Below are 17,818 nucleotides of genomic sequence, written 5' to 3' on the forward strand. Positions count from 1 at the left end.
AAATCATCTTGGAGATATTCATTTTACAAGGTTTATGCTGCAATCTTCTATCATTATTTCAATGAAAGAAAGTCCCTGACTATTTCCAGAGGCAACTTTTTCTTTGAAACACATAAGGCATTTTGGTTACAAAAAAAGAAAACAATTCCGGAAGAGGATTCAGCACAGAACCAGCAGGAGATTCAAAAAAGCTATATAAAAAGTCACCAAAAATAGGTTCTGAGGCCTTTGGAACAGCAGACAGAACAATTAAGACTCTCAGTTATACACATCATTATGTTTAATACGAAAAACATTTCTAGATAGAAATCATCTGTAACAAAGATCCATACCAACTCTCAGATAACATCTTACATAGTTGCAGCTGAAGGCATCTGAAATATCCATTCTAGGTTCCACCTATTGTATCACGCGCTTTTTGTCCCTCGCTTCACTTGGGGAAGAAAACCTAGGCAAATCAGCTTCACTTTGTGAGTTGCATGAAATTTACATCTTGACTGCATTTAGATCAATAGTGGTGGCAAACTTTCAGATTACGTGAAACCTTGAAACAATTCAGCAGAAAAGCACTGCTATGAGAATGCACGCCCCAACGCTGCCATTTGACAGGTGGCATCCTTCAGGAGGCCATAAAGGTTCACATCACTAAGATGACAAGATAAGTCCATCTTAACTGAATAAAACCAGATCGCAGGCATTTCAGAAGCGGACGCAGAATCAGCAGGAGCTTCCAAGCTCTGCAAGGAAGGAACAGGTCTAATGCACTCAGGCAAGCAACACATTCCATCTGAATTCATTCCAGAGCCTGGTCTTTCTGGTGGGCTCAGAGGCTTCATTGCTTTCTCAGGATTGAATCATTTTCTTCTGTGTGTCAAAGACATATCTTTTAAAAAGAAGAGTGATGGTAACAGGTTGAGCCGAATCATTCTTGCTGCTTTCATCCTCTTTGTTTGCATCCCCCTTCCCTGCCTTAGATTTTTTCTTGGAGGCAGCACTGAGAAGCATCTTGGTTTCTGGCTTCAGCCCACCTGTTAAAAAACAACACAAACAAACAAGAACATACATGACCAAAGAGCTTAACTACACATTGCAGCGTGTCCGGAAAAAATGAACAGGCAACTTCACTTCTGAAATCAACCAAGGAAAATATGAAAAAATGCATCTGGTACATCAGGAAAGTTACATTTCTGTATCACGCTCCTGGACTACACTAAGTTACGTGACAAGAGAGGTGCTCAGACACAGTTCACACCAGCAGTACCCCAAATCCAGTGCAGTCTCCTCCATTATCACCCCCAGACCCACTCATTCTCACACCCACAACCTGACACACGCCTCTCTAAACTGGACCAAGGTCTTCAAATATTGAATACAGACCAAAACATAACCAGGTCAGAATAACTTACTTGGTTGAGGTAAGCCCAGCAGACTTTCCCTATTTCTTGCACATATTTCCCAGAGTTTCCTCTCATTACTGAGAATATTTATAGAAATGTAGAACACAAATGAAAAATAACAGCTAAATTACTGAAGAATACAGCCGTAAGACAAAGGTGCTTTAGTATCTTGAGTTTATTTCCCAGACCTGCCATCTGGTTGGTTTTAATGAATGATGCTCTCCTTTCTAGTTTGGCCTAAAGTGCAGCTCAGGGTTACAGCTCACTTCTTAAGGGAACTAGAATTAACCTGTGTAAGATTCTGAGGATCTGAACTCCAAAAATAAGCCTTTCCCCAGATATTCACGTGCAAACAAGCATTTGTCTTTTCCCTCCCAAATGGATAGAGTTGATTTAAATTATCTTTTCACTCAATGGTGTCATTTTAAAGAAAAGTGAGATGCAAGAACCTGAAGAAACACTGTAAAATAAGAGATGCAGCTCCTAAAAGACCACTCCTGAGGCACTGCCTCTTTAAAGCAGAAGATAGCACGCTCCTTGGAGCACATTCAGCACCACCTGAGCACACCGAGACGTGGTTTTCAGGCATCTGGCCAACTTCAGTTCAGGTATTTTTAACCCGCGGTGTCACATAACCTTATCTCAAACACTTAATCGGTTTCTCTCCCCTCGTACTGAAATTCAGATGCGGATTCTCATATCACAGCCTGACAAAAAGCTCGAGATGCTTATGATTTGCTGGAGACAGGAGGTCTACGCTCGCAGGTGATCAGCTCTGCTCCAGACACGCAGAGCACTTCCAGCTGGCTGCGGGCACACGGCTCCACAGCCTGGGCACTTGCCCTGCAGAGCAGCAGCTAACTGCTCCAACAGCATCCCCACCCACACCGAGGGAAGGTGGGAAGCAGGCAAGTGCTGAAGCACCACCAGGGAGCTGCCCGTTTGCATTTCATAAGCACGGCTGCTGAGAGCAGCCCTGCAGCACAGCCACGTGGGGACCTGCAGAGTCTCTCAAAAAAAGACCCAAAAACCCCACCAGACAGCACAAAAGAAAAGCAACACAATGCAAGTGACTCAAAGTACGTCTTACACTAAGGCTGCAGAAGGCCAACATTAGGCAGAATTGACATCGTCCTGTGGGGTCTTGTACCCTGCAGCCAAGTCAGAGCAGATTTCTCTTTTCAGATGGTACACAAAAAAGCAATGATTGTTTCACTGTGGAAATAATTGAGATGGTTTTTCCCTGATGGTTGAGAAGTCTGATAATGACCATTTTGCATGTGTAAGGTTCAATTAATCAAACTAGATAATATGATGTGGCTTGAGCACATTTATTATTTGGTTTTATTACACTGTATAGTCATGTTTGATGCAGCTGCTTCAATTTTTTTTAATTGGATGCTTTCATATAAATCCCATTAATATCATTAGCCTTCCCATCACTCCATCTTCATTACGCAAAATTATTTATCATTAAATGAAGAGCAACACAGTTCCTATTTGAGAAGCTCAAAGAACACCTTGGGTGCAGCTAGAAAAAACGGCAACAGTCAAAACTAAGCAAAACAGAACAAAAACAGCCCCATACTGTCCCAGTCTCTTTGCAGGTACATTTTCTACTGCTTTGACCAGCCTCACGCAGTGTCCCTGAGCAGTTATCTCCTCTACTTTCCCAAGATGACCATTAATGTTTTCTGGACAAAAACACTGCATTTTGCTTGCTGGGTTTTGTTATTGCTGCATTGCTGTTACTGGCACAGTGCTGTGTGAGAAAGCTGTTTAAATCCTCTCAGTGAGAGGCACTTTAAATTAATTAAAGCAAACAAATTCTAAAACACTTCTATTCTTGTTAGTGGGCTTTGCGACACTAATTTCCAAAAACACTAACTGATGGAAAGGAGGGAGGAAGGGAGGAGGTGAGACACTGACACAGCAGCCCGGGGTTTCTCTTTCAGGTGCACGGAGCTGAGTACCTGCTGCTGCTGAGATCCCCCTCATCGGCTGGGCATCTGCATCCCAGTGCTCAGCACAGCCACTCAATTGGATAAATGAGGAATCCCACACTGGAAAAAAAAATAAATCCATTTTCAAGAAGATCAGCACACGCTGTGTGTGGAACTGCAATGGGGAAAACACGTGAAGCCAAGTGATCTCACCTCCTGCAAGCCATCACCTCAACTTCCAAGCGCAGGGAAGTAAAAGTACCCCACCTACAGCTGTTAACACCCAGATGGATTTGAATACGATATTCTGGGCAAGAAGTTTACAAAAGAAATGGAAGAACGCAGTGGTTCCTATGAGCGAAATTACGGGCTGGCAGCCAAAGGCAGCTCAGGTATTATTAAATTCACAAGGTATCTAAATTACCTAATCAGATCCCACGGCCCTCATTCTGCAAACAGATTAGGTGGCTGGCATCCTACCCTAACAAACGGCGCTCTCTGTTTTCCTGCCGCGGTGCCAGGAGGTCTCGGGGCTGGCGAGGCTCTGCACAAAGGAGCAGGCAGTGGCAGACAGGCGCTGTAATCGCGGGCTCATCTGCCTCCGCGCGTCTCTCGCGTTACACACAATGCACGCGTTGCATTGCACAAAACCAAGGAAATGAAGGGAAATATATCTGTCACCAAAGAAGACATCAGACCTTTAATAGCTGAAATGACGGATATTTTTAGATGGAGGTCTAGTTTAACTTACTTACATTAAGGGTCTAATCTCTGCTGAACAATGGCTATGTTAGCTTGAATACATAGTGAGAAATCTGTTCCATTAATTAAGTGCTGCCTGTACTACTCGGATTCGTAGCAAATGTTAATAGATTTTTTTTTCTTCCTCTGTTGGACAATTACTTTATTTTGCCAAGTTGCTAATGGATTAAATTGAAAAGGCCCGTGTGTTAAGAAAGACTTCAGCTTCAAAGTTCTAAGAAATGCCTCACATACAACAGTGGGAAATACCTATATATTAATATTATTAATGGGCAGTCCTCAGAGGCATAGAAAATATCTGAAAGCTTAGCAAATTCATTCCCACCCATCATAACCATGTCTGTAACAAGAAGCGCCCAGGTCTTATGTAAAATACACTCATAGCATCAGCTAACGCACATTAGATACAACATCTGGCAGGAAAATAGTTTAATGCTGCATGCTTTTCGTTTTAACTGTTAGTAATAATTACTAAATAAGAGCACAGACTCTGATCCTTTGTCTCAGCACAGTCTCAGAGATTACTCTAAGCAGAGGTATTCACAAAACGTGCATTTTTAAAACTCAAATGAAAAGCAATGCCACACCAGGAAAATGTTTTCCAAGTTTAAGAACAATTCCACATGCAAAAAAAATCAAAGATAAAGACAATATTTTAAACAGTTTTTACAAATAAAAGCAAGTTCCTAATGATTAGCAGCATCTTACATTCAAACACTTCACTGTGTTCTGCAGCTCTGCCATTATTCTGGTATAGTCTGATATAGTTTGCATGGAAACACACAGATTTTAGCAATTTAGTGTAAGTTTCACACTGTAAAATTCTTGCTTATAAATACTGGCCATCAATTTTTGACTTTTTTTTGTTTTGTTTTCTTACATCCTAAGCAAAGACAGCCTTATCTATGCAAGTTTTAAGGTTTCTCTAATGCTTCACGTTCTCTTTACATGAAAGTTACCCAGACCTCCCTGTAACGGAGGATTTATGGTGACAACCACCCCGTGCTGACACCTGAGGTCCCACTCTGTGCCCAGGGGACCACCTCTACACCTGGCTGCTGGCAGCGTCAGCCAGAACACAAACCACAGCCAATGCATACGGAACATAAACAGCCACAGGCACCAAGGTTTACTTGTGCTTTGTTTTCACCACTGCTGCTTCAGTTCAGCAGAAGCTGGTGCATTCTCATTCCTTTTTCTAATCCAACTGCAGGATGAGATACCGCTGTTGTGTTTTTCCCTATGTATTTTTTTTTACTTCATTGTCACTTACAAGCTTAATACTGGTTTCCTTTTGTGTTACTTCCTCACTACACATTCTCCTTCACTTCATGTCAGCATTCCTTATAAAGGCCATCTTTTTTTTTTCCCCTTTGCCTCTTCTGCTCCTTGAAACAACTTCCAAGAGTCACCTCTGCTATTTCTCCTAACATCCAGCTCCTTCTCCTGACTCCCAGTGCAGCACTTCAGCAGTTGTATCTCTTCCCTTTTTCAACTTTCATCTTCAGATTTCCCATCTCCATTTTTTACTCCCTACTTCCCATCTCCAAATTTTTACTTCCCACTTCCACAGATCATCTCTCTTTGATATTCAGGAATAGTCCCACCTCCTTCAAAAATAAAGAAATACTTGAATGGAAGATTTTGAAGGCAGAATGCTAGGCCCACTGTGGATGAGAAGCCAGATAATAGCAACTCCTTGTAGCCCAGCCAGAACAGAAGTAATTTTTAAGCAACTGATAAAAACATCATTGAAAACAGGTGCAATAACAAAGGTACTGGGCATGCTCTCCCACACAGCCAAGAATAATAATTTATTTCACTGAACAGCTCCCATCTCAGATGCACAGAGGCAGAAAAAAAGCTAAGTGCACTGGTTAGTGCTAAGGAACACAAAGGCATTAGCTAGCATGCATGACTGCAGGTTTTTTTTTTTACAGAACTGATTATTGTAATGGTAAAAATATATATATTAAAAGATTTCAGGCCTCCTGATTCATGAAAAGTTGGCTTCCATATCAAAATGAAGGAACCATCCCATTGGCAGCAATAGGAAATTCAGTGAGTGCATCCCAGTAAGTACCAGCAGTGGTACTTGCCATGGTTTGCTGGGAAGGCGTTGGCCCAGAGAAGACACATGATTCTTGCCACAGTGTTAGGAAAAAGACTGAAGCTACATCGGTAGCTATCACTGAAATAGAAAATATTCCAGTATGCACTCACTGTTAAAAAAAATTCCTAGTCTGTTCTTGCTGTTATTTCCAAACCTCCCACCCATCCAGGAACACTCAGCCAACCTTGTTTCTCACTTTTGGAAAGAAAATACCTTATTTCCTTCCTTCCACCACTGCAGCCGAAGACAAGAACTTGCAATTTCTTGTCTCCTGCCAACATTCAAATGTTAAAAATTGACAGAAAATTAGAGAACAAGTTAGCATAGCACACAGCACAAGTCAAAAATAATTTTCAGTCAAGGCAAACGTAACCTTTTATTATGACAGACAGACATTTTTCTTTCTTCCTGAGGGAAGTAAAGAAAAGAGCAAAACTTGAAAGAGGCAAAGGTTTGGGGATAATCCTCCCTCACAACAGACTTTGTAACAGCCGGTCTTCACAATTTCAGGATTTCCTTAACTGGAATCCTCGGTGCCTGAGCCCTCATTACACAGGTAGGAGTGTGTGACTGCACCAACGCTCCTGCTAACAGGACTACAAAACGCAGATGACCCGAAAATCAGAAAAGATCAGAGCCCCAAGCAGGGGTCAGTCCACTGTGCTGGGGATGGGCTCCCAGCAAGCTTAATGCAGAGACTGACCACTGAAAGGAAAACTTTTTGCTGGTATTGTGGGACTTCAGAATCCACTAAAAACATATTTGTTTTTTCTTTTCTTTAATTGATATCTACACCTTTAAATCCCACTTTCCTATGTTCTAAACCAAAGAGGGGTAGAAGGTTCAAGCAATCAGCACTTGTATCAGTATCAGATTCTGATTTAAAGTTAAGGTATCAGAGGTATATTCTGTTTCCAGCAGAATGAAGGGAAATACCAGTGATACAAAAATTGCCTCTTGGGATCCTACTAAGCAAGCACACAGGTGTTCTTCACCTAGTTCTAAAGCATTTCAGCACTGCTACAAAACACATCAGTGATCTGCGCCCTAAAAACACAGAAAGCTTATGCAATTATCCCTAAAGTAATTATCTGCTGTTTTGAATAAAAAGGAGAAGGACCCACATAAAAATCAGAGGATCAATTTACCCAAATCCTACCTCTTAAACTTTTCTTTACAGTCAGACAGAAAAGATAATAGAAACATCATATCTCTTTGCCTGAATTCGTTATATTACATTAGCAGAAAATCAGAGTTGCTACCCAGCAAAGATATCCAATACTCTAACTTCTCATTTTATTGCAACCAAGGTGGCCATTTTTCTCCATCGGTATCCAGCTAAGAAAACCTGATCTGGTCAGGAAAAGGACATCTTTCTAAGCCTTCCAAGAACAACACTGCTATATTGCTCTGCCCGTAAATCCTGTATTAGGAACATCAGATATGCCACATCACGACTAGTAGACTAGATTAGTGGCAATCTAGAGGCTGCTGGCCCTAACAGAAAGGACAAGCATCCCATCTGCTTGTCATTAATATATGGTGCTTCAGAAAAAGCAGGGATGAAAACTGTGTCCTAAACTAATTAGAGCCCAGGACCAGGCAGGAATTCTCTACCTGACGTCAGGGTCAGCACTCATCAGCCCAGCTAATCAAAAGGTTTGAGCACATCCTACTGGAGCTGGTCTGCTCTACTCCTAAGCATTAATCAGCATGATAACAACTGTAATACAATCACCTAGACAATTTTGATGTAATAGTTGACCATCACTCAAGAAACAAGGAATATTCCTGCCACCACCCTCACGAGGTCAGGATTTCAGCCTCAATTACATCCACAGATCAGGCAACAAATTTTGCTTATGTAAATCCCTTCACAATTCTCCAGTAATTCTCTTTTGAATTCACACCACCTTTTCAAACATCTCATCAGCTCTCTTCAGAAACATTCTGCTGGGGTTTCAAGCTTCAGGATAGATCCATTTTTCTGTTTTGGCTGGTACAGGATCTGTTGTTATCATCTTGCCTGGCTTGTGAATATTAACAGAAAAACAGCATGAAGCTGGCCAGGGAGAGCATCAGCCTCCAAGGAGACCAGAAAGTGCACTCCCTCCTTCCAAAAGGGAATTACACTAATGCCTTGGGATCTACACAAAATATCGGTGTTCACTGTGTGATGACAAAGATCTGAAAGTCTTACAGCCATTTCAGGCAGCATACTGCTTGTGTACTGCCCAAACACTGCTGTGTCAGCCTGCAGAGCTGCCCCTGCAGGTTCAGCCTGGTGGGCTGTGGATGGAAATCCTTAACTACCAAAACGTTTTCTCATAAATTAGGGAACAGCTGCCCTGTGCCACATCCCAGATGGCTGCAGTTCAGCGCTGAACTGATTTGAGTCTTGTGTATCAATTTAAGTTTATACAGGCTTTTGGACTAAGAAACATTATTGTAAGAGGTGATAATCTAGAAATAACATGGATTTCATTATGGGCTCCTACTTAGCAGGGAAAGAGCTAATCTTCCTTGATGAGGAAGACAGAAGCTGTTTTAATTCAAGAGGCTGACCTAGGTGAAGCTGGGGCCAACGCTGTATTTGGAAAACTCTCACGTCAGTTGGACACAGCCCTTTCAAGCTCAGTGCCAGCTCCACACAATGGCTTGAGCTGCGCTCTCCGGCAGCCCTTAAAGGCACATTTTGTATCTTGGCTTTTGCTGCAAGCAATCAAGAAAGAATGCAAGAAAACAAAACTGTTTCCCAAGCACTGTTTGCTGGTGCCATAATTAATATAATCAAACAATTCCACAAATTGCTTCCAATTGCTGGCGTCACTTTCATGTGCAGAGCCAAGCTTTCAAAGAAGGGCCCTTCTTGTCCTACATCCTTACACTGGTAACCCTTGCTTCACACAATAGTAAACAAGCCCTCGCTAAATAGTACAGGGTAATTTGTACTGTAATAGGTCCCCAAGGCACCATGGACACAATTTGAAACGCCATCTAATTTTTCTTTTTAATTAAAAAAGCAGTTACTATATTTAAGCACCAACACAAAAAAGTTCAGAGGGGACGGTCTGGAGTTTCCCACAGCTCTCTGGGACTTTTCTCAAGGTCAGGAAGAGTTTTATAGGCTCCATTGGTACAGATTTTTTTCGTTAATTAGTCTGCCATACCCTCTGCATGAAGTCAGCGTATTGATTTTCAGTCTGATATTCTTTGTATTGCTAAACAGAGCTCAAGCTCCAGTGACACACAGAATCTATCAGCAGCCGAATGGTTATCGATACCATCCGTCCCCATACACGCCTTGCCTGTCTCTCCCTCTCCATCGTCCCACACTTGCTATCCACACTGAGGACACTCAATGCACCGCAGTGCTGAGAGCACGTCATTCATTTTGTTCTATGCCTCTCCTTTCACAGCAAGATGCTCCAGCTGTGTTACCCATTTCGCAAATCCACATCGTATAACTGCATTTTCACCTGTTTTTTTGGTCAAAATTTATGACAAATAATTACTGTCACCTGAAGCCATGCAGTAGGACAGTTTTCTGCACCATACATACACCCAGTCTATCATAGCCTTGCTTCATGAGCACTTCATTAAGTACTCAGACCCAGGCACACTTCAGAAGCCTACTTGCAGTTCCCACTGTGAGTTTTCCAAAACACATCCTAACCCAACATACTCTTCAGCCCCAAAGCCCCAAAAAGTAGCCCTGAAATGCACTGACACTTGGGATCTTCATTTCTTCGCTAGCTGGCCGTACTGCAATACACATCAGATGAGAATACCAAAGCTGACCTTCTCACAAGGCCAGCATGTATTTCAGTTGCAGTTACACTGCACGTCACCAACATTTGTTGGCTAAACCCTTCTAGGGCAATCTCCTAAAGAAGTCTTCACAATTCATGTTCCTGGAACACAGCCATGGTTTACATGCATCCTGCAATTCGTTGTTTCTGTTTGCCAAACATTAACACAGGGTACATCAGAGACTCCAAGGCACTGCAATTACAAGGTCTTGGCTGTGCAAATTACATGTACACACACCACAAGAACCAACTCGCAGAGCTACAGGACAGCCACCATGGTAATCTTTTGATCTTCACACTGTCCCATTAGCCTCAGGGAGAGGATTTTCAAAGAAATATTTGCAGCAGTTACATATGGGCTTTCAGAGCATTAACAAGGCTGCAATTATGTCAGCTAATTACTAGATCAGCAATTATTCATAAACTGTTTTCACTGGATGGTCACTCCAAGTCCATACAGTCACTGAGATCATGCCCAAGTGCTACTTCAGTCACTGCCTCAGCATGCCAGCTGGAAGAGCTCTCCCAGAAAGAGGGAAGAGGCAGAGCTGGTTATGTTGTTGGTAATGTACTTTTTGTCTACACATTCCTCAAACTCCCTGAAACAAAAAAGGCTGCCTTGAGTGCATGGGAAATGCTCAGCACAGAGCAAGAGGCAGCTGTGAAAAAACTGAAGTAATAAGAACATTCAATTATTAATATAAATATATGTAATAGGAATGTACACAGGCTCTTGGTACAACTCAACAATTTAACAATCACAGGTAGGTCAGCATTAATATCCGTATCCATTCAAAACACTCCAAGAGAGAAGTGCCTTAAAATGAGTTACTTGGACCAGGAGGGAAGGAAGGTTGCTTGTTTCTAAAATTGATCATCCTCTCTAGGAACAACAGGCATTTGGTGCTCTGCAGTTGTTGGGGATCAGGACTCTGCTAAATCAAAGCTGACCTCATGATAGATTCCTTTTTATCAAAGGGAACTCACCCTCTCTTTCAGAGAATCTCAGCCCCCCAGGATTACATGAACACAATAAATATTGACAGTTGAACAGCTATACTGAACTGCAGCTTGTCCTTCATTGCTCACTACTCAGCATGGCATACTTTCGTTCTTGCACACAGCTTTGTGTTCCCTTGCATGACTCCTGGCAGGAATACTTAGTATAAAGTCACGATCTCCCGTAGCACTTTTACATAGCCAGCTTGACAAGAAATCTCTTTTTCATCAGATCCCACGTATTTCATGTATTCCTCTGTACATACAGCCCTGCCAGCACTGTCCATTCTCATCACGTGGCTCCAGCTACTAGGCCTGAGGACCAGGCACACCCCATGTCACTGGACCTATATGGAGTATTCAGCCAGGATGTGAGAGAGGGAAAGAAACACACAGACATCCACACAACAAGTGACATCTGGGACACTGTAGTCCAAGACACACTTTAACAAGTTTAGTCCTTGCTAATTAAATACTCAAGTCAGGGGGGAGAAAAATCTCCAAAATGTTCTAAAGAATACAGCCACGTTATCTAGAAGTAGTTCAAGGAACAAGGAAAGGGACTTCCCTAAATCTAAAATCCACAGAGTATCAAGCTAAATTTAACTGAGGTGTGGGAGCTCTTGGGTCAGAGTCAGACAGAGTTGCCCCAGAAGACAGAGTTATTGTCAGTATCCTGGTACCTATAGAACAGTAAATAAACAAGATGAACAACACTCATGCTCTGAAACAAAATACGTTCTGAATCCAACGCAAGGGACTAAAATCCCATCCACGCAGTGAAAAGGCAACAACTACAGTAACACCACCAATACAGAATTTCCGAGAGCAGCCTTTCAAAAAGGCAGACAGTGTGGAAAAAGTTCAGGTTAGCAGATGTGACAGAATCAAAGGCAATTTATTACAAAGCAGCTTCAAACCGCAGTGCCAGATCCGCAGCCGGGCTGTAATCCTCCCATCTTGATGTGCACGAGGCATCCGAGAAGCCCGCTAAGCTGGACCAACTCCGCTGACTTATCCCAGGCATCTGCTGCTCGTGCGGGTCCAGAGTTTAAGTTGGTGATATTCATCTTCCCCTGGGCTGCCTTTATAAAGCAATCCTAAACAATGGGACTTCAGAATAAAGAATAAAACATTTAATTTTTGTGGGCTTTTTTTTTTTTTTTTTAAACTTCTAGGCAAGGGCCTTTAATGCGATTAGAAGGGGGAGGGGGATTGGATAGCAGCTTTTTTCTTTTTTATGTTATGTATATTGTGTGTAAACAAATATGCAATTTGCTTTAAAAAGATAAGGTGATTAAATTTTTATCGGGCTTGTACTCTGTTGTCACCACAACAAAGAGAATTAGGAGGAGGAAAGAAAGGCCTTTTTATTTGAATTATGCTCTTACCAGAGGTTCTCTACAGCACAGCTGTAAAGCCACTCAATGTTCTCCAAACAGGCCCTTTGATTGCATTTTATTCAACTTGTTTGCATTTGGAGCAATCGAAAGGAAAAGAACGCTCCACATTTTGATGTCTTAATGTTCCTTAATACCTTCTTTAATTTATATTAAGCTTCTTAACTAGGGTGATGAATTCTTCAAAAACAATAAAGACCTAGCGCAGAAATCTCTCACACACCATGAAAATTGAAATTATAATGTATTCATGGCTTTTTTTTTGTTATAAAAAAAAACATTATTTAGAAGAAAGATTTTAAAGCAGAGAAAAAAAATCCTGAAGTTGCACGAAAATTACTTGATCCACAGAAACAGATGAAAGTTCAAACTAATTATTACAAGGGAAATAAAATGTTGTCTGAGGTGGAACAGAAGAAATAGTATGAGAACGTTGGGTTACTGTGAAGTTTTTGGTCTTTTAATAACCTATAAATTCCTTCTCCACAACTTCCTACGAAACAGAACTCTGGAAAATGTTTAGTTTTGTTCTACCAAGGCCAATTTGATGATCTTTTTTTCTCTTTTCTTATTCCCAGTTTTCGTCCCTAAGACCTTCAGGTTCACATCCCAGGGTGCATTTTCCCCCCAGCTGTCCTTCACATTCTGCCATCACCAACAGCTCACACTGAGACTGGTGATGGCCAACAGGGCACCGCAGCCCCACAGACAGAGCAGCTTGAGAGGCACACAGCCATCAGGTGAGGTTCCCAGAAACGCCATTCACAGGTGGATCATCCTCCAAGGGAGCCCAGATGAGGAAAGCTGACCACGACTGAGAATTGTGTAAGCACAGCCTGGTGCCAGGAGGCACACTGCAGTGATGGGTGTGTGGGTACTGCTGAGTGACGAGCGAACTTCCAAACAGGCATTCAAAATATCCTTGAACTAACATGCTACTAAAAGAAAACATATTTTCATCTGGATTTGCATGTTGTTATTTTCTGTTAACATTCGCTGACTGCTCACCTCCTTTCCCAAAGTCACATTTTTAAGCAAATCTCCAAATGCAAACCTTGTGATCAAGCCTCCTCCATTTACAAAATGCTCGTGGAAAAGCTTGCCCAGCTGTACCAGTAAACAACGGGCCACAACGATTAAAGCAAATCATAGAACAACACAGTGTGCTGCACTGACTACAAAGTAAAACAATACTGATCTTAATCTAATCCAAACGTACCGTGGGTGAAAACAACACCTCCCTGTCCTCAGCAGGGTCACACCACGCAGGCACAGAAGCATCAAACCCAACAGTTTAAGAGTGCATATAGGTGACTACAGCAAAACTGAACTACTGAGAAACTGCAGACTGTCCAAGGCAGCAGGGCTTTGTAAGGTAGCTCTCTACCAAAGGGCTGTACATCACCACCCCCTACCGCAGCATCAGGTCTTCTTCACATACATCTGCCCTACAACTAATCCCTGCTTTTGCAGCAAACAGAACGATGCCAAAATGGAAAATAAGTGCAGTGCAATATTAAACCTTTAACTGGCTATGTCTAACGTGTCCCACCTATTCCAAAACTTCACATTTTCATAAGCAAGTACATAATTTGCATGTGCAACACAGTATGTAACCACTTAGAAGCCTTAATGGTTGTATCTATGAAAGTTTGTGCCTTTAAGCAGAAATGATTCATGAATTTTAATTTGTTTTAAATGTTGAAAAATTCCATCCAAGTAAATTGAGTCAACAAGCCAGCAAAGGATGAAGACATGGATCTGCTTTTTATTTAAAAGAAACTCAAGTCTATACATTTCTTAGTCACCCACAAATCCTCCAGCAGTGAAAAAATACTTTACAATAACTAAGTCTCCTGCATTTGTTCTAATTAAGACACTCTGCTTCTCCCCATTCAGCACATGCTAGTTGAGAAACATTGAGCCTTACCCGATTTTCTTTGTGTTATGTATCTACTACTATTTTAAAGCGTTCTTATGGAATTGAATCAAAGATCCTGGGGTTTAGCAAAAGTGAAAAAGATTTGCAGAACTTTTTGTAAGCTGCTTCAGCATCATGAATCTCAAAAACATGGGAAGTCATCAGCCTGCCCTCCAAATGAAGACATTTAAAACAAATGTTAGCATTATTTTTGAAGGCATAACTATTATTCATATTTACTTTCTCAGTATCAAGAGTCTCAGTTCAAGTTCTTAATGCTCTATTCCCCCCTCAGTAATCACAAAGCCCAGAAATAAAACTCTGAATCCCAAATTAATGTTTTTTAAAAGCTATTTTACAATACTTGTGCTCCAAATAAACAGCAACACAAAGTCCTGCACAGCTACACAGAGACATGCTTATAGAGAAGCAGAGATACTTAGTCAGACCTTAACTGAGATAGCAGAAGTTGCAGAGATAGTGACAGATGGAGCACACAGTAACAACTGAATACATCCATCCATGCCACAGCAATACTTCCATTTTTCTGGGCAAGCACCCAAGGGCTGGGTTTCCTTCCTCAGCACACTCTTCCTGGGGCACAGACTGTTCTAAAAGCCAGTGAAATAAAACAAAATGCAGGTACTGCTCCTGTCCGAGACTATGGGAAGCTGATTTAAAGCTTGAAGTAGATTAGTGCTCCTGAGCCACTCCCCAAAAAAGATTCTGCTCTTCTCTTTGCACTTTCCAGCTACTGATATTGCGTAGGCATAAGATGTAGGCAGTTTACAAAGCTCAGAAGCAGGAATTATCAACTGTCCTCATGTCAGGTGACGGGCTACAGGAGAAAAGTTACAGCAGCTTAACTGAATATTCCCACTAGCAGTGCCAACCTGCTTCAGTGCCTGGGTCCACAGCTGCGAGTGCAAGGGGAAAGGTTCACCACTTGTATTTCAGTCAGCTCTGTGGACTGCTGACCTTCCCCAAGAGCCACTGCACACTGCCAAAACACCAAATCCTCTTGCACTGCAAATTTCCCCCAAAAACTTGGTGTTTCCAAGGAGTACAGTATAACGCAGCACTGAAGGAGAGGAACGTTAAATTATAGAAGATGCAACATGACCAGCCAAAAAACACAAACTAGTTAAACATAAATTAACCCCATTTCCAAAACCACAAAGGCAGCATCTCTTATGATGAGTGCTCATTTCATTAAGTTTGGGTTCCAGTACAGTCCATTTCAGGAGCAAGAGTTCCCACGCTTCAAAATTTATTTTCCTTGACAAGTAACTGTTAAACATGTGCCTTATGCTAACATACTGCTGGTGATATACTGTGTTACTCAAGGACAACACAGAGACATAGCTTAACCTATTAACCTGAATTACCTGCAAATGACCCCAAAGCATGGAATATCTTTCACCCACTTGTCCTGACAGAGCTTTTCCTCTGATACTGGACTTTTTGAAGGGGAACAGAGCAGAGATGAGACAAATTCACATTAAGTTTTCTCTGAAATCTCTTTTGCTTTTTCCTACAAGCTCCTCCTGCTCACTTTATGATACCACTCCAGTCAGCTCTGTACTACACAGAGGCCCAATAAAAGGAAACAGTGTCCCTTTGAACACCCATCTGCAACTGTGTTCCCTATTCAGCCCCCTGCCTCAGGCTTACAACTCCACCCTCCCTGACTCTCCAGCTATAACCTCAAGTGTTCCTGATGTCTCCACTTATCGTTGGGGGCAGAGCTGATCAACTGCAGGTTCTATGACTGCAACCAAGAAGCCATTTACGATCCTAACAGCTGGTACTGATTTTGCAGCAGAATCATGTCAAATCTGTGGTTCAAATTCACTCTCCTTTTGCAGAGGGGGAAAACAACCAGACTGGGAAAGCGTCATGGAAAACACAGCAGCATAGGAACCATTGTAGCACCCTAAGCCAAGCCTGAGGTCCTGTCTTACCCAGGTTCCTTCCTTAACAAGGGATGCTGGAGGAAGAAGAACTGCGCAGTGCATGACAACATCAAGCCATGTTCTCCTGTCCGAGATCTACGCTCCATGCAGACAGTAGCGTAAGGCAGAACTACCTTGGGTCATGCCCAGCAAGCAGGCACCTCAGATGCCTGCATAGGTCAGCATGCCCACCCCGCACTTGATTAGGCTGGCTCAGCCTTGACAGGGCTAAAAAGAAGCAGCCAGCATTCCCTCATCATCTTTATTGAGGATGAGAGAACTCCAAGTGTTCACGAAGTGTTTGTTTTACATGCAGTTCATTGAGGCTGCTGATCTACAGTAAGTTTACATTAACGTTTACACTGCTGAAATTCAGGCTCTAGTAAAAACTATGTGAGGAAAGGAAAAGCTGAGTCTCTGTAAAACATACCAGATGCTGCTCCCTTCCAAACAGGTTCAAACAACATGTCCTAGAGAGCTGTTCTCAAGATGGCTGTCCTTTTTCCCTTTGAAGGAAGGTCTTCCCCATGGCCTTCTGTGCCAAGAGTCTGGCTCTTGGAAGGAACGCGGATACCTCGCCTGAAACTCACAAGTGATTGAACAATGGCAGCACTGTAACTCCCTCTCAAGCAGAAATCAGCCTTTGGATCTGAAGCGAACATATTTAAGACAACGTGGTACCATCTCTACTGCAGGCGCAATAAAAATCAGTTTGCAAACAGGAATGAGTCTTTTTTACTCGCATCAGGCAAAAACAAGCAAGGAGAGGCAAGTCAGAAGCGAGAAGTACAGAGCAACTGTTACTTTTAGGATTTGGTTTCACATAGACATGCATCTTTGATCTACGAACACCGCTAGAAGAGACAGCAGAGGATATGAGTATCCAGAGGAGAGCTGCCAGACCTCCAACTCCAAAGTATACTTCTAGTTAATTTCATGGGAACAAAAGAAAAATAGCCATAACGTTAGAAGAAGGCTGTGCTGACTTCTAATGGAAGTTAGTTTGTACTTCACAATCTAAAATTATAATGGACAGACTGCTCTATTCCCACCTTTTATTCAGTCCTATTTTACTACTCCAAATATATACTACCTAAATTTGTATACTCTTTAACAGTAGTTAATCTTCAATTAAAATACCTAGAGCAGAAACTTAGATAACTGGTTTAAAAGGTAAAAGCTTATTGACAAAAACGTATTCTACATATTGCCTTTTTTTTAATTCTGCATATTAAAAATGTCATTTTTGTGACTTGAAAAAAAATCTTCAGGAATAATGAAGGCTAACAAAAGACTGAAGAGCAGTAATTTAAAAAGCTCCATATGTAGCATCCTGATTACTGTATCTGTCCCCTTTCCATAACGAAGGGAGAAGTCACCAAACCGCCGCCTGTCCTTTCTGGTGACAAGGAAGGGCGAAGAGGACAGAGCGCGTTCAAGGCATCATCCTTCAGGCTGTAAGAAAGAACAAGAAGCCTCCTGCAGCACAGAATGTGGGTGTCAGCGTCCGGCACTT

The 17,818-nt window shown here is 42.0% G+C and overlaps 1 protein-coding gene across 2 annotated transcripts in view; it reads right to left on the reverse strand.

Moving 5' to 3' along the window:
- Positions 1-258: 258 nt before the first annotated feature.
- EEFSEC (eukaryotic elongation factor, selenocysteine-tRNA specific) overlaps positions 259-17,818 on the reverse strand; it is a 113,279-nt gene continuing 95,719 nt past the window's right edge. For both annotated transcript variants that reach the window (XM_048957074.1, XM_048957075.1), the window contains exon 7: positions 259-1,028. In XM_048957074.1, coding sequence (XP_048813031.1) covers positions 844-1,028 — 185 coding nt within the window. In that variant the 3' untranslated portion in view covers positions 259-843. The remainder of the gene's footprint in view (positions 1,029-17,818) is intronic.

Source organism: Lagopus muta, chromosome 11 (assembly GCF_023343835.1).
Source record: "Lagopus muta isolate bLagMut1 chromosome 11, bLagMut1 primary, whole genome shotgun sequence".
In the NCBI taxonomy this organism is placed as follows: Eukaryota; Metazoa; Chordata; class Aves; order Galliformes; family Phasianidae; genus Lagopus; species Lagopus muta.